This window comes from Alosa pseudoharengus, unplaced genomic scaffold (assembly GCF_046254945.1).
Source record: "Alosa pseudoharengus isolate Yale_2024_CS ecotype anadromous, Long Island Sound unplaced genomic scaffold, YU_APseudo_1.1 YU_APseudo_1.1_scf_22, whole genome shotgun sequence".
Classification (NCBI taxonomy): domain Eukaryota; kingdom Metazoa; phylum Chordata; class Actinopteri; order Clupeiformes; family Clupeidae; genus Alosa; species Alosa pseudoharengus.
In genome coordinates, this window is record NW_027468680.1 from 23,412,634 (window position 1) to 23,439,388 (window position 26,755).

The 26,755-nt window shown below is 43.4% G+C and overlaps 1 protein-coding gene across 2 annotated transcripts in view; it reads left to right on the plus strand.

Annotated features, from left to right (window-relative positions):
- Positions 1 to 26,755, plus strand: part of ldah (lipid droplet associated hydrolase) — a 59,483-nt gene that overhangs the window by 14,363 nt on the left and 18,365 nt on the right. For both annotated transcript variants that reach the window (XM_076299389.1, XM_076299388.1), the window contains 2 exons: positions 3,956 to 4,090; positions 16,323 to 16,492. In XM_076299389.1, the coding sequence (XP_076155504.1) occupies positions 3,956 to 4,090; positions 16,323 to 16,492 (305 nt within the window). The remainder of the gene's footprint in view (positions 1 to 3,955; positions 4,091 to 16,322; positions 16,493 to 26,755) is intronic.

Below are 26,755 nucleotides of genomic sequence, written 5' to 3' on the forward strand. Positions count from 1 at the left end.
CACTCCTTCCCTCCCCATTCTCCTCCTCCACCCTATCAGAAGATACCACAACTATCTCTCTCTCCCTCTCTCTCTCTCCCTCCCTCATTCCCTCTCCCTCTCTCTCTCCCTCCCTCATTCCCTCTTCCTCTCTCTCTCCCTCTCTCTCTCTCTCTCTCTCTCTCTCTCTCTACTTTGGAGGACTCGCCCCATATACTCTTTGAGTGCTTCTGCCTTGTCAGTGGCCCGGGGAGGGGAATCTTGGAAAAAGACAGAAAGAAAAGAAAAGAAAGAAAGTCTGGAAGGAGAGAAAAAGGAGAGAGGGATCCTGATGGAGTTCCAGCCACATTGGGAGGGACATCTGAGGTTGCAGCATGCACATTTGATTAGGGGTGAGACAGAAGAGGAAGCGACTGAACGAAAGGAAAGGAGGGAGGGAGGGTGGGAGTCGGCCTTAAGAGGACGGTGGTGAGCTGGTGAATGGTGCTTTCAAGTGGCTGAACCCCGCAGTGAATGGTTCACATTAGTCTTTTCTATGCTGTGTCCTCTCATTATGGGATCGTATACTGTACACATCTACTGTATTCTATTCCTTTTGGTTCTTTCTTTTTTCTTTTCTTCTTTTCTTCTTTTCTTCTGTTTCTTTTCTATCTATCTATCTATCTATCTATTTATCTATCCCCAACTTGTTTATTTGTTGTCATATTTTGCCAATTTGCCATCTAACAACACCAAATATCTGTCCAATTGGAGGGCCTTCGCCCAAAGGCTTTGTTCCACACTCCCAGCTGCCCCTTCGTCATTGATAATGAAAATCATGAATGAATATCCAAACAAGAAGGCGGAGCCATGGCCTGTGGCCAACATCCGAGCCGAGGTGCGATCGATCGGGCCACCAAGCTAGTTTGGGTTTATTTTCAAGCCTACTGTCAAAGCCCCTACCGCTGAACTTTTCTGACCCCAAATGCAACCATCTCCATAATGGAGGCAGATTCTCTGTCAGTACATTTGCAAATGTAAAGTTCTAATGCAAAGTGAATTCCTTTTGCTCTGAAACCTAAGGCAAGTGAATTCTGTGGCTTCGATTCATTATATGTCCTGGGCTGTGGGTGTCAGACTCAATGAGTTTCAGTGGATGAGTCCTTATAGCCCAATGTGTGAACTCTGTGCTCAGAATTTAAGCAGCAATTTAAGCACATTAGTATGCTTAGAAAAATATTTGACGTGTAACCATAATTCAAGGATTAAATGCCTCTTGAACTTTTGGTGTGAGGCTTTACTTCAGCCCTCATTCAGGGCTGTTGTTCTGTGCATATTTCTACCCTTCTTGGAAATATTAATACCGGAAAATTGATCCCTCTTGACTTACTTTGAGTGGCAGAGAAAGATCAAACCCGTTAATTTTTCTTTCGCCACCCCTCACTCCCCCAAAAATTGTTGGATTGCAAACTCATCACCTTTGGGAGACATCTGTGCGAAAACTCAGAGAAAGAAAAAAGAAAGACGTCCACGGCCGCAGCTCTGTCTGAGTGGATTTTTCCTGTCAGTTTCGGTATTATCCTCTCCGCCCCTCTCTCTGTCCAGCACAAGTATCGGCTCTGGCTGGGATTGGCAGTGTGTTGTTTTAAGTCTATTGGCTAATCGGGGCAGGGAGGGGGGGGGGGGGAGAGAGAGGGATAGAGAAAGAGAGAGAGAGCACTAGCTTTCTCCCCTCTCTAGCCGCACCTGCAGCTTTTTCTTCTCTCGTCACCTTGCTACGTGCCAAAGTTTTCAGGTGGTGGGGGGTGGTAGTGGGGGTGATGGTTGTGTTGGGGGGGGGGTCAATGGAAAGGGGCTCTGGTGCAGCTTGTGCCAACAGGAATAATTATTATTAAGCCATAAATAAAATCTTGGGATACGGAAGTTACTCACACATAGTGGCTACGGCTAAGCCAGCACCCTGAGATGATTATTTAATGTTTGTTGCCAGGACTGAGTTCTCGTTGCATCTGATTGTTCTTTCCCTTTATTTGCCTTACTTTATCTCTCTCTTCTCCCCTACTGTGCCTGCCTATCTGATACTGCCCAAGTGCAAAGAACACAAACTAAACATGTATGTGCTTGAGAGAGAGAGAGAGTGACTGAACATGCCACAAAAAAAGAGATACAACCTCAAACCAGTGAGGCCACCCCACACACATACACCCAAAAAAAGGAGTATGTTTTAACCTCTGATTCATTTTTCTGGGAATTGATCCCTTCTATTCTATACTTTAGCTATTCTCTAATAATTTACTTTTTATTTCATCATTATTAATATTACTATTATTGACAATCATATATGTTATTACTATCATTAACATTATTACTGCTGTTTATTTTCCTGTTAATGCTTTATTTTAAATGTTAATGCTTTGGCAATATTGTACAACGCACAGTCATGCCAATAAAGCTCAATGAATTGAATTGAATTTAATTGAATTAGAGAGAGAGAGAGAGAGAGAGAGAGAGAGAGAGAACATCGCTCCTCCTGTGTCGATACTGTTTCAGCGTGAGTGGGCTTCGACCACACAGAGTGGCCATTGTTGGTTGCCAGCTGTAGGTCTGTGCTGTGATTTGTCAGCTTTCTGCCCTCTTCTCTTTCTGCCCTCCTCTCTTTCTGCCCTCTCTTTCTGCCCTCTTCTCTTTCTGCCCTCTTCTCTTTCTGCCCTCCTCTCTTTCTGCCCTCCTCTCTTTTTTCTTTTTTTTCAAGCATAAGCTGTCTGGCTCTTTCATGTCCTGTTTTCATCCAGTATCCCCCACACACCTTTGTGAATGTGATTCTCTCTCTCTCTCCCTCTCTCTCTTTCTCTCTCTCTCTCTCTCTCTCTCTCTCTCTCTCTCTCTCTCCCCCCCTCTCTCTTTCTCTCTCTCTCTCTTCCCCTCCATCTTTCTCTCTCTCTCTCTCTCTCTCTCTCCCTCCCTCTCTCTCTCATGCGGAGCATGGTCTGGTGATGTGGAGGTGCTCACATGTCTTTACTCTCCATGACTCGCCGTTAGCTCAGGGTGAGGCTCTGCACCTGACGGAGACCTCATCCTCGGCGAGTGGCAGCCTCACCCACTGCGCGACAGTGCCGGAGCTGACGCGCACGCCACAGCGCTTTGATGTGCAGCGTTTACAACGTGCAACCGTACAAGGGAACATCAAAGACATCTGGGAAAGGAGGGAGAGAGAGAGAGAGAGAGAGAGTAGTGAAGGACAGAGAGAGGAATAGCTGGATGAAGACCGACTTGCTCATGACTCAATAATGCTCATGACTGAAGCCGAGACAGAGAGAGAGATGTGAAAGGTGGAAAAAGCGCTATGACACTGAAACGAGGCAAGTGAGGCAAGCCGTCGCTGTGGCTGCCATCATCACCAGAGAAGTGTCGCAGCGCTGGCTCTTGGCTGTGCTAACGCCACTTCAGACGACCTCCTTGCCTGGCTGGTCTGTGTCCTGTCTGTTGGATGCCATAGCCGCTCATTATCCCACACGCATGCTTCTCTGCTGAGTTGCCAATTGCGTAATCGCCCATCGCACAACACAGAGCACTGTTTTGTAACTGGTGACAGCTTTTACTACATCAAAGCTATTTCTGTCTTGCTTGTTTGTGACGGGTAATGGGCCCAGTAGCTTTAATGCTTCACACACCCTAATTTAATCTATGCGTACAATGACTTCTTACATGCAACAAAAGAAGGGCATCACAGAAAGCATTCAATGTTCATAAATAACCTAATGACTGTGTATAGTGGTAAATCTAATCATTTATTCAGTTTTTCATAGTCAAATACAGTATATCTTATTAGCCCATATGTTAATGGACTTTGGTCAGCTTGTTGCCATTTTTGAGGTTGCTTTAGCTGAATGTGCTCCTGTATGAATGTTTACTTAGGACATTGCTTAATGCCCTCAACAGCTTAATGCTGAATAAAAAATGGTTGATGAAATATGTTATTTAATATGTGTGTACACAGGGAACCCAGGGGTGGTGGGCTTCTACCAGACCTTCATGCAGACTCTTTACCAGGCATTTGGTCGGCGTTACCCAGTCTGGGCTGTCAGCCATGCAGGACACTGCAATCCCCCCGATGCCTTAGACATGGTGGAAGGTGAGTGAGAGCTGGGTACCCGTACAAAGTCAGGGTGCGCGAAAATTGATTCATTTCAGTCGGTGTATTCTGCTGAGTTAACATCACACAAGATAAACTAAATTGTCTCCAAATTGCAACTCTGCAACAAGAAGCATCACAAGGCCTGAAATAATGCCAGTGAAACCCAAAAAGCAGTCTCAAAGTACAGTACAGTTACTGTGAAGATAAATGAAATTGATGAATGGCTGGATAAGAAAATACACTACAAAGCTGGATGAATGCAGGGATCATGTGGCAGTAAATCAGTAAAAACACTATCATATCTCTACTACCGGTACTTCAAAATGTTAGATGATATTCTATCATACTGTCCAATTACTTTTTTCCATACTGTACTAATACCAATAGTTTCATGGTACCTAACGTATTGTTGTTGAACATCTGGTTTCATGGGATTTCAGGTACAGGTGTGTGTATGTGTGCACATGTGTGTGTGTGTCTGAGCATGTGTGTGTGTGTGTAAGTGCACATGTGTGAATGTGCATATTTGCGTATCCACAAGTGTGTGTATGTGTGCGTGTGTGTGTGTATAACATAACAGACCAATGACATCATCACTGTTCCCATGGAGTCAGTAGATGGCAGTAAGCGATTAAGGAGATTGTGTAACTGCACTTCCACTGAGAGACCTGATCCTCTTGATATGAGCACATAAACCACCCTCAGACAACTCTGCTAGACAGTGTTAGCGTATAAACCACCCTCATATAACTCTGCTAGTTAGTGTGACATGCACATACACATGTTGCTGCTGCTGCAACTGTCCAATGATAACACAAACAAACAACCAAAAAAACACATACAATTTCCAGCAAGTTGTCTCAATTTAAAAGATATTTTCTATATTTATGTTGGTTTAGTTGTTGGTCTTTCACTCTTTTATGAGTTGCCCTTATGCCAGTGTTGGACTGAGGTTGTCTCCACAGTAACACTTTGCTGTGTACCTATAGTAATCTGGATATCCTTTCAAACAACTATTAAGAACAAAAGGAGAAAAAGCTGCTGAATCCGTTCTAACTAATCCGAAAGTGTGTGTGTGTGCATGCATTTTTGCACATATCAGCTTTTGTTTCCAGCTTCACTATGGAACCTGTCCCAGCCTCTCTCCCTTCATTCTTTCCATCCCAGAATACCCCCTCAACTCAGGTTGCCAGGTAGCAGGGGACAGTGCAGGCAAGGTGGACCACGGAATGTGAACGGCCAGCTTTAGCCAAGTGTCCTCCCTGCTCCACTCTCCCCGCCAGTATATGAATGTCTTATATATTTATCCATAAAGCGGCGTGGACGTTTTTATAGTGCTCCGTACGTGGGAAAGACATTACCAAGAACTCACCTGTAATAAGCCAAACCACATGCAGATGTCCGGGATCTCCAAAAACAGCACTTCCACTGGGGGCTCTCGCTTGATGGATTAGACAGTCCAGGTGGAATCTGTCCACGCCAGCTCCGCAGAGGATACCAGGGAACGAACGGGCAGCTATCGGGCGGCTGGTGTACGTGTGGGCCGGCTCTCCTTAGCACAGTCTGGCTCTTGGCAGAAGCATTCATAATGACATTATTGACTGACATGTCCTCAGAAAGCTCCCTTAACCCTGGCATTCACCCAGAGAATTATCATCGTTTCTATGATGTATTATTTTCCCAATAACCGGGTCACCTCGTCCGATTACTTTTGAAAAGTTTGATAACAGTTTATTGTTATTAGGCTCCTTTTTACGACGGCAATGCATACAGTCTACGAGTGATATATGGCTTCATCTGTTCCTGGAGTTCAGTCCTAAGAGTTTGTCCAGATGATAATAACATTGTAGCAAATTGAAGCATCGAACAGTTCCTCTTTTTATTGTGAACACATGGCACTCTTTCGCTGAAACGCAGCGGGATCATAAATTATTCATGGCCACGCTGACAATATCTGGAGATAGTCAAAGCTAAAAGCACAGCAACATGCACATCACCGTTCAGATCATGTCGCCCCAATCACAGCGGGGATGATTAGAAGTCAAAGTCGGAGCTCAGGGAGTCGATGTGCCAAGGGATGACAAGCAACGGCAGCCCTTGCCAAGGCTTTGCAGATGAAAGGCCGTCTGTAATTAAAAGTTCTGCTTCCTTCCCCAGTGTCGGTATCGGAGTGACACTCTTGATTATTGTCACCCAGCGAGCTGTAAGTGAGTCGATATCGAGGACGACGGGAACCATCCTTCATCATGTCTCCCCATTTGGTAAACAGATGCCCTCTGTACGGGGAAGTCATTGCTTATGTTACCGGCCACAATAGGCTCTTTTATAGACACACAATTTCAGAAAATTTGAGTGCATATTTTAGACATTTTAGAAAAGAAGGGATGGTATTAATATTCTTTTTATTGGAGATCATATTCATATTGATGAGCGTGGGAAATGTATGTGCACTGTAGCCTGAATGCTACTTCTACTATTGTTTTGTGCGAGTACATACTTTTTTTCACGACTGAATAGCAGCTGTTGTGATTTATGATACTGCTGGAAATGGCATTTAGCACTTTTAATGACAGGGAATAAGTTGTCCCAATATTTAAGGACCTGCGCTCTAGTTTCAATGCATATTGTATGTCTTTATGGAAGTTTCATTGCAAAAATGTAAAATGTTGGGAGGAACTTAAGTGGAGTTGCTACAAAATGAACTGGCTTCAAAGAGTGAGTGGCAGTGTCACTTCAGAAAGCTCAAGTGGCAGGGAGAATAGACATTATTAATACACCTTTTACTGTGTTTCCAATCTGACACACACATTACTTGTTGCTAAGCCAAGGTGTGCGATGTGAGTGGTTAGTGCAGCACTCTGTCCACACCCAGTGGGCTGACCCTGAATCACCTGGAGGTCTCAGGTCACATAAGGGTTATTCAATCTCAAGTGAAGAATGTGGATTTTTATATATGTAAAGCATCATAATCTTAAAGAGAAACATGTTAATCATGTGGCATATGCTGTATTGGCATGCCACAGGTTTCAATTACACCATTTCACAAGGTACAGTACACTACTAATGAGAACAAGTAATTCCAAGGCACACCTTTACATATGACTACAGTCATGTAATCATCACAAATAACCAACAAGTAATTTCAAGGCACACCTTTACATATGACTACAGTCATGTAATCATCATAAATAACCAACAAGTAATTCCAAGCCACACCAGTCCAGTGTTTATCCCTTAAAGGTCCAGTATGTAGGAAATAATGGAAAATAAACTGTAACCATTCCAAAAATGATCACCATATGTTGTCAGAGAGTAAGGAAACACGATGAATTGAAGTAATGGCTTATTTGACAACATTACTCTAACCCGTAAAACCCTGTAAAACCCATGAAAAAAATGTGTTACGGGGCGGAATATCTCGGAAGTTTCGTTTATGTTTTGAACGATTAATTCTAGAATAGTGTATTAATAATGGGCTAGCGCGTCCTCCTATTTGGGTTGCCAAATTAGCAAAGGCCAACTGTCAACAGCTGTCAGTTGTAGTCATGAACGCCTACGAGAGGCAGGAAAATTTCCAAAATTAAAACAAGAAACAAATTAAGTGGACATCGGAGGAGCTTCCTGAGATGGTGACGTCTTCGTCAAACGAAGAATATCAAGTCTGACGCAGAGCTGGCCATATTTCTCCACAACAGGTAACCTAGGCTAAACTTCATCTGCATCACTAACTTCAGCTAAATATGTTACGTTGGTTAGAGAGGTATTTTTTGTTTTCACTGTTTCCGTAATGTGTAGCTGGGTCGTGGTTGGAGAAAAGTTAAAGCAGATGCAGGTCAACTGACGTTAGCCAAGTCTTCATTACATCTGGCAACCCAGAAGAGGCTCGCGTCTGGTAGTCTTGAGAACATTCACCAGTGTTTTGTTTTTGGCCTACAGAACGTTCGGTAACAATCCTACAAATCGCACCTTTAATGGTGTGGGTTTTTGAACATTCTAACATAAGATTCCATTCCGCAACAATTGAAGGTTCTAAAATTCTATCTTGAATTCAATGAACCCAGATATTCTTTAGAAAGTTAATTTTCCAACATTCCCATCACACCGATGTGATGGTACACCTTTAAGGGTTAAAGAACACAAACCCATGTCCCCAAACTCAATATCCAGAGCCCAGCAAGCTAATGTGTTACCCTTCCTATGTGCACTAATGGCTTGAGCCTGAACCCCTCAGTGGTGACTGGGGTTTCCCCACCGCCGCCAGCCTTGAATACTCCATTGATTTACTGCCGGTCAAAGACCACTCAGTTTGCCTCAGGTCAGTTGGTTGGCATTGGAGCTGGGTAGTGCCTCAAAATTCTCCACTCTGTCAAGGGAAATGGCATAGGAACACTGGCACTTAGAAACTTAGGTGCATTGATGATCAGCCCCCCCGCCCCCTTCCTCTTACCACCATGTTATAGGGTAGTCATTATTAACAGTAAATATTAGATGGTAGGGTGTTACGGAGGTTGGAAAAAAAATCGAAATACTTATGTTTCGGAAACACAAACAAAAGCTGAAAAAAAGAAAGCCCCAAAGCCCCACGTTGGAGTTTACGTTCGCCAATCTTTCAGTGGAAGAACTGTTCCTGTGGTGGGCAATTTGTGATTGATGCTTTTGATTACAGTAAAAAAAATCTGTTAATATAAACATGGGGAACATTTTGCACCATGCCAATGTCAATAACCTCTCCCGGGTCAAGCTGGCCTCCAGGCCCCCACATTTCATTCATTTTGTCAGAATGAGTTTGCAAGGCTACCGCTCATAAACCACTTTGCCTCTTTGATATAGCAAAATTGCCCACCATTAATGTCCAGACTACTAAACTATTCATTCAAGAAATATCACTTGCCTCCAGTCTGGCTGGGGTCAAATGGGAAATGGATGTTAATGAGATGTTTTGACTATGTGTCCCCGATGTCAACTATTTTCTCAATAGGGGGGGTAGGGGTGCCAAGAATATCTTTTTCTGGAAAGTTTTCTAAATCGCCAGGCAAATGGAGCCGCTCATAAGAATAGGGGTCATCAATCTAATGACTTTAAGTGTTGCGACTGCAAGTTTCCTGTTTACACATCAATTGACTGGATGCTTGGTCAGGTGCCAGATATAATTTTTGTCAGCAAAGTTGCATTTTTTTGTCCAACCTAATGAAAACCGGGTGGCACTAACACGTTTTTGTGTGTAGAGTGCTGGACAAGAAAATACATTACATTAACATGTATTAATTTAGAAGACACATTGAAAGTGAATTTTGCATGTATTGTTTGAGCTAATCATCCTACAGACTGACACAACATGTTTTCTGTTACTACCCTGCACACCGGCATTGAACTTTTTCATAGCTGCGACCTTGTTAATTTTGATTCGGTTCCATTTCTATTGGTGCCACTTAGAAAATCCATTGTTTAGCAATCGTAGATCAAATTCTTGAACAACATTTGAAGAAGATGTGTGCAGTGGTAGATGAATGATGTTGTAACATTTATACTGTGTTGTGACAATTCCGAAGTGTGACGTTACGTTTCCATGACAGCAGGGTCACTCACTGGATCTAAACAAACTTTCGAAGTGGCTTAAATAACATTGAATGTAGACATGACATTGTGGCATCATTTCTAGCTAATAAATTGTTTTAAATGTAGGCTTTAGCCATTTAAACGTGTTTTACCTGCTAGTCAGCAGCTTAGCCACATAACACGGATTCCCTGGCAGGTGTAATAGTGTTACATCCCGGTCTAGGGCTTGTGGGATATAACAAAAACGGGCAGACACAAAACTTAAGAAAATGGTGTATTTATTAATACAAAAAAAACCAGTATGGAAAAATGTCTAAATTAAGAAAAACACGGCCTACAAAGTAGGCCTCGGCGGCCAGGCGCTCACTCCTGGTCTCTCACCCCAGGGAGTGAGAGAGATGACGGCAAGTTGCTCGGGCAAGGCCCGAGGCTGGCCCTAGTGGCAGCGATGTGCGGCAGCGACGGTGGCAACAAATGATCCCCACAGCTAGCAAGAGCCCGAGCTCAGTGACGTCAGCCCCCTTTTAAAGGGCCGGGCTACCCTGACGTCATAGGGTTTCACACCACCCCTCAGCTGCAGCCAATCTGCCTGGAAGCACACAACAAAAGTAACAAACACACATAATACACAAGACCCACAGGGTCGTAACAATAGAAAGAAACAAAATTCCAGTGAATATTTCACGTCTTATCAAAGACTGGCGGCTGTTAAGAGCGACGTTTTTTGCCAAAAAAATAAAGCCAAAACACGTCCGTGAATTTAAGGATTTTAACCACATATTGTGAAGTTACATGCAGGTCTCTTTTACGGAGAAAACCCATGCTAAAACAAAACTCAGTAGTCACAAATTTGATCGTGTTGGTTTGAATATACAGTTAATTATTACAGGAAATTATTCATACCCCTGGCAAATATTGATTTAATGTTGATTTTCTCTTGACCAATATGTTTGTTCAGACTGAAAATTACACTGCCACATGCCAATAGGTTGTAAGCATTTTGATCTTTTTTTAACATTTTTATGAAAAAATGGCGTGTCCACAATTATTCATACCCTTTTAAAATAATCACTGAACACATCTTTATTTGCAATCAAAGCTCTCAAAATGGTTTATTATAATACGTACCAAGCCGCTCCATGTCTCCACTTGATTGTAGACCGCACCTTTTTAGCTGCAATCCGGGTTTTGAGGCAGGAACGATTATTTGCCATCACTCTGGGCTTGTACTCACTTTTTTGATGGATTGAGGTCTGGACTATGGCTGGGCCACTCTAAAATGTTGATATTGTTCTTGGTTAACCATTTCTTGCCTTGTTTGGCTGTATGTTTTGGATCATTGTGTGGTTTAATGGTCCAATTATGCCTATTGGGGCAGGTCTCTTGGCACATTGCCTGATCTTTTCCTTCAGAATCTCAGTGTAGCCTCTTGCTTTAGTGTTACCGTTTACTTTGAGAAGTTCACCAGGTCCCATTGTATGAAAAACACCCAAAACTAATACATTTCAAAACTGACATTGCTGTTAAAAAGATGCAATCGAAAATCATTGTGGAGACATGGAGAGGATTGGAAGGTATTATAAGAACCATTTCGAGAACTGTGAATGCAAATAAAGATGTTTCCATTGATTATTTAAAAAGGGTATGAATCATTTTGGACATGCTATTTTTCATAAAAATGTAAAAAAAAAAATGAAAATGCTTCTTTTTTTGATTCCATGTTTCTACCACATTGTCTTACAACCTTTTGACATGTGATAGTGTAATTTTCAGTCAGAACAAACATTGATAAAGAGAAAATCAACATTAATTCAATATTTACCAGGGGTATGAATCATTTGTTCGTAACTGTATGTTGTAGTATGTGATTCCTACTGTGTAAAAAAATATACTAACGTGTTGGAAACGTAAACTTAAAATTATTTAATTAGAATGAAAAAAAAAAATTATTATTAAAGCCACCGCTATGGTGAATACTATGGTTAGATTGATTTGTTTAGATCCAGCGAAATTGCTGCCTTGACAACACTACATCATGGCTTTGGTACTCTATTCCACTGTGTTGTGACAGTTCCGGTGTGACGCTGGTGTGTGCCCTGTTTAAATAACATTGTAAGCCCCATCCTCAACTGGTTGAACTACAGGAACCCACTGCATACTGTACTTGGCTCTTGGCTTTCTTTCTAACTAATCTCAAATTTTGCGATCACCTTAAATATAACTAATATAAGCAACTTGATCAGAAGATCTGAGAGACTTTGGAGTAAGCAGGGTAAGATTTGTAATGTAATAATCAGTAACGCCACATTTGCTGTTTTCTTTTAAAATTTGAAATTCAATAACCTCATCCCACCAAGTAAAAAAAAAAAAGAAGGCACCTCCCATTCACAGCACACTTGTAAGGCTGCCGTGATCTTCCCTCAATAGCCTGTTTCAGCAGCTATCTTCTCCCTTTGCCAAAAAAGATCATTATGTCACATTGCGGAATTTGTCTTTGCCATATGTTGCTCTTTATTGACCCATTAATCACAATTTGCACTCACTTTGCTTTTTGTCTGAGCCGCGTGGAGTACGCTTATTCCCTGAGCTCCCACACCCTTAACCCTCATCCCCGGCCCTGTCCGTGCAAAGGCGCATGATCTAATTCCAAACCGATCTGCAAAAATAACATGCCTCATCTCATGTTAAATCACTCTCTGTCCAGTGGAGGTTTCACCATTGTCTTTATCTGCTTTGTATGGAAAGAAACGGGCTTGTCTGAGCCCTCTCAATTTTCTATCTCGTAGCCTAGTCAAGACCACCCTATTTTTAACCAAATCAATATTGGACTTGCGTATATTTACAATCTACAGAACCTCACACAAATTCCCCCCGTTCAGACAAACGATTTCCACATGTAAGACTAACCCAATCTTGTGATGAAAACCCATCACAAAGTGCAGGAGAACTAGGGGGGGGGGGGTGCGTTGTCTTGGAGTGGCCATAGTCCGGCTGCGTTCCCAGGCCATCTCTGGGTGGTCCTCGCCGGCCACTTAGCCGACAGAGGCAGCACTGCTAATGGTCTTGAGGCCTTGGACTCAACAGTACCCCCTCTGTGAAGTTAAATAAACAAGTATGACTGCTCCGCAGAGGAGCCAGAACCATGAGGAGCAGTGATTTTTTTTTTTTGGAAACTAAGGTGAAGGATAGACTGGGTGAGAACTACACACACATAAATATGTACAGAGTAGTCACACTAACATCTGATGCTTGTTTACTTTAATGAGTACAGGATTTAGCTGAGCGTCCCCCCTCCCTCCCTCAATATACATCGCAAGTGTAAGTACCACGTAACTGTAATTGATGAACAGCTTTTAGTTGTTTTATAGCATGGGTGTGTGCAAAAGAGAAATTGAGAGGGAAGATGAATGTTAGAAGAGTGGAAGACTTTCTTGCCTTTTAACTACTTGAACTTTTCATCTACAGTCTGTCCCTGTATTTCACCATACTTACCATGTCAAGGAAAAACTAAAGCAGTAATACAACATCATATTGCTACACTTAAACCACTTACTCAATATGCATACTGTACCAGCAGAATATAGTTTTCTTTTCTACAGTGGTTGGGCATAGAGTTTAGAGTAGAAATGTATGTTGGAACTTCTTCTATAATAGCACAGATGTGAAACTGAAGAACAGTACCATGGATGACGTACCATTATCAGATATTCTCAAACTGATTGGTACCCCAATGATTTAGGGTTTGGTAATTAAATGATTTGATAATTAGACCAACGAGTCCTGCTCTCAATGTTCTTTTTTTGTTTCTGTTCCTGTATGTTGAGGACCATAAGACGCCTTGTGGCTTTTCAGATTGGACGAGTGTGTTTCAGTTGTCTTGTTTCTTTGAAACCGAAAGCCAAACTGAAAAGATAATATTTACAAAGCAGAACTGTCTTCACTGACAACACCAGCTGTGTGATTTATCATAATTTAGTCTACGGGGGTGACACCATTTCAGGATCTGTTTTGCTGAATCAGCAAACATCAGACACTATCTGCCAGATGCCTGACAAATGAGGCGAGGGATCGGAGCCCAGACAAAGAGGGATTGGATGACGTCATGAAGCAGCAAGCCAAGACCAATGGCTGGACTGAGTTTCTCTTGTGCTGGGACAGCAATGAGCAATGGTAGTGAAGAGCAAAAGTTCACTTTCCTTGAGGTTTTGTGTCACAAGTTGTACACTCCAAGAATGTATGAGCTTCCTATTGGAGTGTTAACACCAAACCAACTGAAATGCCAGCAGGGAATTCTAATTGATGCCTAGTACCTGTATTGGATCGCTCAAGGCTACTGAGAACCTGCCTAGCATGCCTAACCTAAGGCCAATATTTAGGATTAGGATACTCATTTAGTGCTAAGGGAGTTCCCGATTCAAAGAGAACTAACAAAAAGGGTCATGTTCCTGGTCATGCTCCTGGTCAGCACGACAAAGCTGCATAGTGCAATATCAGGTTTTCCAGGCACACATTGACAGAGATGCAGTTCTGCCTATTATAAGTCCAAATTGAAAAATGTGTTGGAAACGTAAACTTAAAATTATTTAATTAGAATGAAAAAAAAAAATTATTATTAAAGCCACCGCTATGGTGAATACTATGGTTAGATTGATTTGTTTAGATCCAGCGAAATTGCTGCCTTGACAACACTACATCATGGCTTTGGTACTCTATTCCACTGTGTTGTGACAGTTCCGGTGTGACGCTGGTGTGTGCCCTGTTTAAATAACATTGTAAGCCCCATCCTCAACTGGTTGAACTACAGTTTTTAAGACATTATTCTAAGGTAAAAGAACGGCATTGTGTTGCTTCAATGCAGCCCAGCTAGTTCACTCTCTACAGTGGAAATTATGCACAGCACATCATTTCATTGTGTTTATAGCAAGGCCATTATCTGAACAGTTATGTCCACTCATCAAAACAAAAGAAAAAGTTTCCTGAAGTTTTATAATAGCTTGATAAACTTACAGTATTGTTCTATAAAGCAGTATACATACTACCAACGTAGGATGACACAGGGCTACTGAGGACCTAGCATTCCTAAAATCTGATGCTAATATCCAGAATATATCAATCACTATGGGAGGTGGTTATAGTTGTTAATAATCAATGCAGCCAAGGAGGTTCACCCTCTCCACAGAAGAAATTATCTGCTGTATATCATTCCATTGTGTTTATCTGAAAACCATTATCTGAACAGATTGGAAATCTCCCTCTTACCAAAACAGTTTCCTGCAGTTTTTAATTGAATTGATTGGCATTGGTCTATTATTTAATTATAAATCTTGCAATACCACTTGTAATATCTCTATAGATAATACAGCTGTTATTAGGCTTACTACTCTTTGTCTTATTGGCCTGATGATCCAATGATCAGTAGTGTTATGGTATATTTTTGAAGGGAAATATGCTCTCTCATGTGTTTCTATATCTGTCTCAGCTCTACTTCAGTGTTGTGGATTTTACTTAAATCTTTGGCCTTTCTGATTGTGTTTAGTTTTGCACTGCTTCTATCCAATCTCTCTCTTTCTCTTTCTATCTCTCTTTCTCTCTCACACTAGCTCTGTCTTGTTCTCCCTCACAGAGTATTTCACTCTGGATCTCTCTCCCTAGCACTCTCTTTTATCCTTCAGTATTTTGTGTCTCTATCTCTGTTGTTATTTTGCCGGAGGTCAAGAAGTCACACAGTCATTAAAGCCTCGTACACTTAAGAGAGATGAAAATCAATTTTTCTCTTCCTACCTCTCTCCCTCCCTCCCTTCCTCCCTCGTTCTCTGGCACGCTTTCTTCTGTCCTGATTCCAGCACTTTTGAGATTACTGCACGGTTTACTGCTGGTAAGAAAATGTTAATTGTGTCCGCCAAGCATTGTTCTGGGGCAGGGCTTACCGGAATTGTTCAATAAAATGTAATTTTATCCATCTCTGAAGGAATTATGGAGAAATAAGATCAAGATGTCTGAAGTCCACATGGAACACTTAATACTAGGTGCTGTTTGGACTCTGTTTTGTTTTGTAATTTAATTCCACCTCTAGCAAGAAAAAAAAGCCAAATGAAAATTGTAGCAAGCAGTAAGAAATTGGGCTAATGGCTCCTAAAATAACCAGTACACCGAGTGGTTTGTCCTTTAAGACCCCAGCTCATATGAGCTTCCAATGATGGGCTGTCAGTTTTACTCACTGGCCTGGTTATGCAGTTGGACACATCAGCAGCAGTTTGCGGAACCGTTCCCATTTGACACAGCACTCACTCCTTTCCCTCTGATCCTGTGAGGCTGACTACTAGCGGTTAGCATAGTGTTTGAGTGAGGGCAGAGGAGGCTCACCGGACTGAATGAGTGAGTGAGTGAGTGAGTGAGGAGAGGGAGAAGGAGGGAGAGATGGAGGCAGGCTGTACAGTAAGTAGGTGACAGGATGAATGAGAGTGTTGGTAAGCAAAAGGAGTTGACCTTCTCTTGAAGGGGTTGAGTAATTATGTGCGACAGCAGCAGAGAGGATTTGCTGAAGAAAAGGTAAGTGCATAATGGACATTGCTGTTCCTGTATGACTGATATCTCTCTTTTTCTTTCTGTGTCTCTCTCTCTCCCCCTTATTTCCCCCTCTCTCTTTCTCTCTTTCTCGTCTCTCACTCTCCAGAGCCGTCCGTGACCGAGGCCAGGGATGTGTTTGGTTTGAATGGGCAGATTGAGCACAAGCTGTCGTTCCTGCGGGAGCACGTGTCCAGAGAAACACGGCTGGTGCTGATCGGACACTCAATCGGTTGCTACATCATCCTGGACATGATGAAGAGGGACCCTGGCCTGAAGGTGAGACGAATGTGGACACATGTGGACCGTGATCATTATTATTTTTTATTTTAGTAGGAAGTTACATTACATATAACATTTTCTTATTTTACTTTTAAATACTTGCTAATGCATTTACATTCATACATTTAGTACATTGTATGTTCATAGGAAGTACATTACATTGTACTCATCCTTAGGTCCAATATAACTTCTAAGAACTATATTTACATTAATAATTTAAGAAATTGTCAAATTAATTCGGAAAATGAATAGTCTACCTAGTCATACTTTAACACGCTTGATATAAAGTGTGTTTATCAGATACATCACCCGTCAACATCTCTGCAGTAACTTACAGATATCAGGTTTCTTTTTTAATAATCCTGACATAGGGTGTAATCTAGATGTGGAGATTTGGTCAGGTGTATGAAAGCAACTGAAATTATAGATTGTTTTAACTTTACAATTCAGTGGCTTTTACTTGCTTCTTTACTTGCTTGTCTTCATACACTATTGTACATATAGGTTAGGTGTACTGCAAGACTCAGCTTCCAGACCACAGATTATTATGAACTTTCACTAGACATTCAGCACATTAAAATGGGCTTAAATTAAAGTGGATCATGTACAAGGGTTCTCCCACGTTGTTACATTCCTTCAGAGAAATTCTGGAATTTTAGGGAATTAATTTGGGAGGGAAGGCCTTATTTGGGTGGTCTTAGTACCTTAAATCTATACAGTACCCATGCACCACCATTTGTCACCAGACTCACTGCAATTCCTCCAGTATCCACCAAACTCTTCTTTATCTGCGTTTGAAGGATGAGTCTGGCTGAAATATAGAAAAGCCAAAGTTGTAAAGCAGACAGAGCACAAAGGACATTACCTGTGATTCCTGCATTCAAATTTGTGTTGTCATATGGTAAGGAAAGAACCCATTTCAATTTCAATCAGAGTTGTCTGATTAAATAACTCCCTTCGTGCAGCAATTACACCCACTGTATAAACACACTCTGCTCCATTTTCCCATGATCTACCCACAACCTCTCTCAATTTAAATGACTGATTACATGTTGGGTCATTGCACAGCGGCCCTATGAAACACCACCTGAGCTCTACATACAGTATCCACCTCCTGACCAAAGCCCCATTCACAGGCTAAGCCACCCCCCCACCCCCCACCCCCACACACACACACACACACACACTGCCTGGATGCTGAATGGCGTCTCCCGCTACCTCTGGCTCGTAAAAACATCCACAGGCTCTGCGGTTTGTCTGTGGAGCTGCTTTATTAATGTGGCAGCACATGGCCCATTGAGAAGCTCAGGGAAGCCGCGGTCTCAGCGTGGAAACACGTCATGTTTAAAAAGTATCATGAAAAAACACCGAAGGGGGTGAGAGAGATGGGGGGTGGGGGGGACTGGACAGGACACCTCTGTACTCCGAGCCATGCAGAAGGTCAAGAGATTAAATAACAGGGGAAAAAGACAGAGAGAGGGAGGCTTTCTCTTTTTTCCCCTTTCTTAGGGGGTTTCCTGTCACTAAGATGAGCTCTTCATCATTTTTATTCTTTCGCTTCCCTCCCGTCTACCCCACTGGCCCGTTTTTTCCTCTCCTCCTAAGAGGGAATTTGTAGAGCAGAGCATTTTTCTCTCTGTGCCTGGTAATTTCCCCCCTTTTGCTCTCTCTCTCTCTCTCTCTCTCTCTCTCTCTTTCTCTCTCTCTCAATGTCAAGAATCCCCCTCCTTTGCTTTGGCTCCAGAGAGAAAGGTGAAACACTCGAGTTAAACCTCATTGGAAAAGCCAATACATCATGCTTGAATAATCCCGTCAGATGTGTTACAAGCCCTCGGACAAACACTCGGCCAGCTCATAGAGACTTTATTAAGTCAACGTTTAATTTAAAGGGTCCCACTAGAGGGACGTACACGGCCCCCTGATATGCTCTACTTAACGCGCTCATAAGCACCATGACACCATTAAAGTCATCATAAATGATTAAAACTACGGCAAAAATAAATATGGTGCTGCCAGGTACATGTGGACTCTAGTGGCTCCTATCGCATGTTGACATGGGGTTTATAAATGCTGGTGTTGTGCCGGTGACTTCAACAGCGAGGCTCGTGAGAGGGAGTTATATGTGGCGTATCTTGGGGTCGCGCAGCCCCCTCCAGTGTTTGTGGCTCCTCGGAGACTGCTTCTTCTGAAACGTTTCCCAAATTCCTCACGAAATATCTTTTAAAGAACCTAGGAGTGGTCTCCTTTCGTCACGTTGTAAAAGTGTCACTTTTAGTCGGTGCCATCCACAACAGACGCAGCCGTGGTGTTGAGCAAGTTTATGTATGAGGTGTCGTGCTTGTGTTCATGTGAACCCCCCCAAAGGTTTTTGACCGTGCTGGAGGGAAGTGGTGAGTCTGACTTCTTCACGCTTGATAATTTCAAGAGGTCGGGCACAGCAACAAAGCCAATGGATCCTGTGATGAGGTTGTTTTCCATAATTATGATGACCCTCAAAACAGACCCACCAATGCAGTTGCATTCAAGTTTTATGGAAACTCGGAAAATAATTCCCGCATCCACAAGTGTTGACTGTTGACAATGGTAAATTCAGCAAACTAGTAAGTTCATGTTTTCGATTATGATGGAAGTGTGGAATTGTTATTGCATTACTCACAAACTAGTTATGCGTCATAACCAAGTTTTATGTTGACAAGACAAGCCTGCAAACGAGATTTCCAATTAAAACAAACATTAAATTCAGAATTTATTTCTTCAGTTGTAACTCAAAATTGTTTGCAGGTTGGACTCGCATCATTTTCCATCTTGAATGCTTGTTTACGACTGAATGACCCCGTCTCCCGATTGGACGCTGTACATTCACCGGTCTCCCTTGGGGAAAAGGGACGTCCGGTCCGGCAAGCCACATCACAAAAGACGCACGCAGACATTAAGAGCAAGGAAAAAACATATTCCATTCCCACGTTAAGACCTCGTGCTGCCAAGTTGCAAACAAGAGGATTATGTCTTGTAATCTACGACGTGTGATAATCAGAAACTCCTGTTTCTCTCTCTGGCTTTGCTTCACCACAGCTGGTTTGGTAGAGCTTCATGCTGTCCCGGCAAAGCTTGGAAACAGAAGCGCTTGCTCTTCATTCCCCTACGTCCACCACCCCCAGTGCTTACCAACTGTGGAGGAGACACCAGAGTTCAGCATGTAGAAGGGAACGGCACAGCATGGGACGCTACTTCCTCAGCACTTAGGACCTTGGAGCTCTGCCCGTCAAGCTGTAGATAGACACAGTCTGAATCAGGAACCTAGGATGCACCGGGATATTGAGGAGAGGTTGAGAGCAGACAGAGATAGATGATTCAGACCTCCATAAAAAAAGAGGAATAGTGTTAATAAATAATTGATGGCTGTGAATATCTGCATTTTGGCACAGACAGTCTAAAACTGTGAGGAGGCAGTCTGAGCATTAAACAGGCTTCGGAGACCAACTAAGAGCTTTCTGGCCCAGGGGTGGATGGATAGGGACAGGTAGTGTTGACATAGGAGCTGTTAGATGCCCAAGAACACAGTCTCATGTGAAGATGAACATTTCATGTTTAATATAAATGGAGATCCCTGCCACCAGAGACCATGTTTGGCTTAGTTTATTCCAGTCCCTCATTAATCAATCTGAATCATCCAAAATCACTTAGAATGCAAAGATGAGAACAAATGGGAACCAATTCCATTTAACATCATACATGGTCTTCTGTAGGTTTTCTATGGTACTCATTGTACACCCATGGTCATTGTTCTCAGAGAGAGCGCGCGAGAGAGATCAGGTGTAATGTTTGACCTGAGCTCCAGACTTGATAAATGATCATGTTGTGTGCCCTTGGCAATCAGCGGCTCCCCTCCAGAGTCGTGTCTTGGCGGGATTGGGATGAAGCACTGTAATCTCTGCGGACAAGTGAGTGAGGAATTTGGCAACAGGAGAACCACTTATAATGCTTAAGTGGTCTGTCAGTGACGTGAGAAAGACAAATTCTAAGAGAATAGATCTGACCCCAGAAGTAAAGGAGAACAGGTGAACCCCACCATATATCTTTATCAGTTTACCACTCTGCACACATACGCTTATATCAGTTATGCAGACCCATTACTTATTGGTAACAGTTTTGTCGAGGACAAGGCTATGCATCAACCCAGGTACTGTTTGGCTGAGAAAATACTTTGGCCTTTATCATGTCTTAAAATCTTCTACAGCCATTCGTAAGGTAATAAAAGGCAGACGGAACATTTATTTTTATGAATAGAATTTAATGGTCTTAGTTAAAATTGAATGCATCCAAATGTTTAATATTAATTTGCTGTTTGTGAAACATGATATGGCATAAATCAGAGTTGGAATAGGAAATGGGTGGATGACGATCTTTCGGTGCTATTACGTAAATTCAAACAGCAATGTTTGATCTAGGAAGTTATTGGGAAATCAATTTTGGAGCTCAGTCCCCTTTCTGGCACAGGTGTATACTTACAGTAAAAATAAATATTTGGTGGGAAATTGATAAAAACATAGTCCTATCCTATTCTTTCATTAGTGGAAATACTCATATATATTATGGACTTTGCAGGCTCTGTTAATCACATGACTCCCAAGTGAAGCCATTGACAGCCAGGTTGAGCAGTTTTGCTGTAAACCCAGTTAACCTACAGTAAGGCAGCAATTTGGTCCGCAACTTGAAGCAGCCGATTCCCATTGTTGGTTACCTACCACAGACTGAGGCTCTAGCTTTTCCGTGAACAGCACATGAAGATTTTTTTTCCGCAGCCTTCTCTTCTTAACCCGGTTTCGCCTTGAGACATTTTCCTGAACTGTTGTTAGTCCCCTCCATGGCACGGCATCTGAGTCAATTCACCAGAGATGTGAGGAGATGGCCTTCTAGTAGTTTACCGACAAACAAAAAAAAAGGCAGGATTTCAACAGACTGTCTGCTGTGGTTTCGAAAAAAAAAATATTCTGACTCATTATCTGCAGAAACCTCAAGAGTCAATGCAGATGCCACAGTGATGAAAACCATCTCCTGTGTTGTTTGTCCACTCCAAACCTGGAGAGCCAACCCTATCGGCAAACAAGAGGCACTTTGAATGTGACGTCCTGATAGACTGCTGAGAAAGGACCCGACTCGCCTGGCTGGAGAACATGTGGCTGCTCGTTCATGCGACACAGAATTGCTTTTTTGGCGAAAACCTCGTCAACAATGTTCTAGAACGCACACAGGGATGAACACGGCACGCACCTCCATTTTGCATCGGTCTGCTTCCGAGACCTCAGTTTCAAAGGTTGTGCGAATAAAAGTCATCATTTGACCCTGTTGAGTTCTTTTAAGATTGTGGCGATCTTAGTGCCGTGTGTCTCCCTCATCATGTGTGCTGCACAGGCCCCAGGTGTCTCAAGCCAAGCTTGTTTGTTTATCTCTCACGTCCTGTCTCCATCAGCTTGCTGGAGATTGGGGGGAACACAGGGAAGAGTCAAGGTGATTGTCTGAATAAACAGGTGTGCCACGCCGCCGGGACTTGTGCGTGGGCTAATGGCCGTTGTGACGCAGCTCGGGACGCCAGAGGCATGCCAGGGCAGCTGTTGGCATTTCCTGTGTTAAGGATGGGGATGGGATTGGCACCCGGCTCCTCGGCAACCAATCCCCCCCCCCAACCCTCCAACCCATCTGCCCAGCACCTGCGGAGGAAGACAATCCGATACCACATGTTTAGAGGAAGCACATTCTCATCCACATTTGTTATTGTTGACAAACGTTTTCAATCCGGTGAACAGAACAATAGGAATTCCAGCTCAGCGCCACTGTGAACCACCTCTGACCTTTGTGTGACTGAACACAAAGGTTATCTGTCCACTCTGTGCCATAAGACCGGTCAAGCACATAGTTACACTATTAATATTCCCAATTTTGATTTTATACTGTATACCAATGGCTGCCAATTTCTTAGGACATGGGTCCTGATTTGCTTGCCACTCTCTGCGGTAGAATGGATATGAAATACCACTGAGTCACTTCTGAGCCTCTTCTGTACCACAGGGCTTCCAGTGGGTTCCAACTGTTCAGGTGTACTATACTGTACCAGACGTGTGTTTTGCCAGCATTAGGGCTGTTCAGCATCTGAACCGTTGCCAAGGGGTTCAGGTGTACTCTACCAGACGTGTGTGTTTGCCAACATTAGGGCTTTTCAGCATCTGAACCGTTGCCATTGGGTTCAGGTTGATGCTGCTGGGGTATATCAAACAGACTGACATTTTCAGCTTTGTTTTGATTCATGTTGAAGTTTGTTTACTCGTAAAAATTTAATTTTGACTGTTCTTTCACACGGTGTTATATTAATAATTACCTGGACTTCAGTCGTGTTGTAATTCTAACAGCATGGCAAACTGTGCATTTGGATGGTAGACTAATAAAATGAATAGTAGTTTATGGCAGTTATATGGTTTCATGCTCAAGTGGCTTCTCACCTTTAATGACTGGTGGACGTCACTGGAATAGGTGATAAAACCCTAGACATCTTTGCAGTAAGTAGCCTCTTAACACAGGTCATTTCCTCTCACTTCATATGTGATAGGTGGTTCCTGTTTAGGTCACAGCAGAGACAGAGTGTATACATGTGCCTATGAAGAGAGGGTGAGTGCATGTGTCTGAAGGGGGGACTGAGTGTGTGTGTGTGTGTGTGTGTGTGTGTGTGTGTGTGTGTGTGTGTGTGTGTGTGTGTGTGTGTGTGTGTGTGTGTGTGTGTGTGTGTTGTGTGTGTGTGTGTTCTGGGGGAGGCAGGAGAGAGGTAAGAGCTGTGATGATGGAAAGAAAAGGCAAGCCTTCCGCTCCTTCCCCTGCCCTGCCTTGCCCTGCTTGCCTGCCAGGGCCTGGCAAATCCAGCTGTGGTGATTTTGACTTTCCATGCCAGGTCTTGACAGTAACACTGCGATCCAGCTCCCCAAAGCCCAGCAAGACTTTTCCAAAGTGCCAAAAAGATCTGCCGGTCACGCCCTGAAAGAGCAAAATGTTTGTTTTCTTTTCAGTTGAACTCTGTATGTGAACTTGTGAATCTGCATGTATGGAAATGTGCTGTAAGAGGCTACTGGGCCAAAGCGTGCTTGCGGACGGCTGGAAAGTCCGGCTGGTGAGTGTCTGCTCGCTCCTCTCTGCTGAGATTAATTAACGAGATGCTTGTGGTATTTTGGCTTTGCCAGCCGGCGGCAGCGCGGGGACACATCGGTGTCGCCGTGACACAGGGTTGCTGTGGAAACGCCGGAGAGGGTATTGGGGCTGGGGCGTATATCAGGGTGTTCCAGCTCTCGGGCGCCGACTGCGAGAGTTTCCATCAGGTCGCTGGAAGGAAAATATATTTCCTCGCCGAGCTGCCGCAATGGTGTCACACAACAGGACGCAAATGAGCACGAGGGGACATCCACGAGAAACACTGGGGCGGCCGCGGGGTTAGAGCAGGCATGGCTTCACACACACACATACATGCACACACACACACACACACACACACACAATACCATAGACACACACTAAAGCACACACACACACTACCATAGACACACACACACACACTACCATAGATACACACTAAAGCACACACACACACACTACCATAGACACACACACACACACACACACACTACCATAGACACACTAAAGCACACACACACACACTACCATAGACACACACACATACACACACACTACCATAGACACACACACACACACACACACTACCATAGATACACACACTCACACAGGCATGGCTTATCCACATTCCACAAAGGAACGCAGAAATGAAGGAAATCTGAGGAATAGCTGCTGTGTGCACAGTAACGTAAAGAAATCAAGCACACTACTTAAAATCCTGAAAAGGTTTCAAATAAACCGACTTTAGTGGTTAAATAAGCAAAGATGCTTAGATAAGATGATCTCCTGTGAGTGTGTGTGTGTGTGTGTGTGTGTGTGTGTGTGTGTGTGTGTGTGTGTGTGTGTGTGTGTGTGTGTGTGTGCGGCTATGTGCAGTTATGTGCAGTATACAATGCAGAGATCTTTGTCCAGAGCATTAATTCCTGTGTGATGATGTTCAGCGTGAGCATGTGGACCGAGCGACAGAGGCGATCTATCTCTGAAGAGAGAAATGGGCTGTTGACAGGTGGATGTGGAACCGTTCCACGCGCCGGCACAAAGCAAGGGGACACTCTCATGTTCAACAAAGAGCTTTGATTAGATCTGTCATTCTTCACAGCAAACAGACAGCAACCAGGAAATTCCAGTAATTGTGGATCTATGTGTGTGTGTGTGTGTGTGTGTGTGTGTGTGTGTGTGTGTGTGTGTGTGTGTGTGTGTGTGTGTGTGTGTGAGTGTGTGTGTGTGTGAGACTTCCTTTCATGTATACTGAATGATGTTTCTATGCAGCTGTGTGTTGCAGGGTCTGTATGTTTGCCTTTCAGCAGATGCCTTCTCAGTGTCTGTGTGTATGTGTGTGTGTGTCAAAGCCCATAAGTCTGTTTGTGTTTCTGTGATATCTTGGGTGTTCCTGTGTGTGTGTGTGTGTGTGTGTGTGTGTGTGTGTGTGTGTGTGTGTGTGAGTGTGTGAGGTGGTTCTCCTTGGGCGGGCCGGTGCTTAGGGAGTGAACTGAAGGGAGATGGGGGTGAGGTCCAAAATGATTGGCCTTATTTCATGATTCCTTCATATTATACAAAATTATGAGGGTCGACTGAGCCAAAGCTTTGCATAAACATTACACGTAAAAGACAGATTCCGATATCTAACGCAGAGAGAGCCCCGACTCTGCTGAACTCCTCTCACTACGTGCATCCTGCCCTATAGCAAGCCTCCCTTGCAACGGCATTTAAGAATAATATTTGCCAAGTGTATAATCTGTCCCACCCTCTGATCTCTGTGACTGAAGCGTGCTTCAGAATTTCCAGTAAGACTAGGTTTCCTGTTCTGATGGTAAATGTCAACACAAGTGTGTGTTTCTGTATGTGTGTGTGGCTGTGCTCTAGAATGCATTTAGACATTTAGAATTTAGAACCTAAAAAGAGGTTCTAATGAGAAGTTCTTCTGAATAAAATCAGTGAATGGTTGCTGTCACCTCTGTGAGGTGTCTGTGTCTGTTAAGTACAGACGTGTCAACACATAGTAGCAGATCACTGCCAGGGCTCCGTCTCCTCCTCAACACCAGGGTGTGTCTCTCTTACTGCACTGTCTTTCTCTTCCCTCGTCATCTCTTTCAATCTCTCTTTTCCCCCTCCTCCACTGCACCTGCAGTACAAGTAGCCGCCATCTTGGGTCAGCTCGCCTGTGCACGCTTCTGCGTGGCTGTTGAATGCTTAGACAAAGAGGAAAACTGCTACCAGTCCAGAACTATATCCATAGTGTCTGGTGCTACACTCTAGACACTATTTCCATAGTGTCTAGAGTGTAGATGTGGTGCTATGTTTCCATAGTGTCTAGAGTCTAGACCTGGTGCTGTGTTTCCATGGAGTCTAGATCTGGTGCTATGTTTCCATGGAGTCTAGATCTGGTGCTGTGTTTCCATGGAGTCTAGATTTGGTGCTGTGTTTCCATGGAGTCTAGATATGGTGCTATGTTTCCATGGAGTCTAGATCTGGTGCTATATTTCCATGGAGTCTAGATCTGGTGCTGTGTTTTCATGGAGTCTAGATCTGGTGCTATGTTTCCATGGAGCCTAGATCTGGTGCTATGTTTCCATGGAGCCTAGATCTGGTGCTGTGTTTTCATGGAGTCTAGATCTGGTGCTATGTTTCCATGGAGCCTAGATCTGGTGCTATGTTTCAATGGAGGATGGAGGAAACCTGTTGCCGTGTCTATTCCCTGGTTGTTTTCCCTCTCGGTTTTTCTCTCCTCTTGGCCTCTGCTGGATCTGTGGGCCATTAACATTCCAGCTCCATCACACGTTCAGCCCAGATCTGGAGGAATCAAGCCCTGACCTCCAGACGCATAACCCCACTGGCTAGGCTGCACCCGCCCTCAGCAGTCTTATGTACCAACACACACACACACACACACACACACACACACACACTTGTATGCTTGAAGACACAGCTGCGGATATACACATGCAGCACTTGCATTCATACACATAAAAACACACATTCACTCACTCAGACACACACACACACACACACACATACACACACACACACACACAGATACAGCAGATACTGTGTGTGTGTGTGTGTGTGTGTGTGACTGGTCCAGCTGTCTGT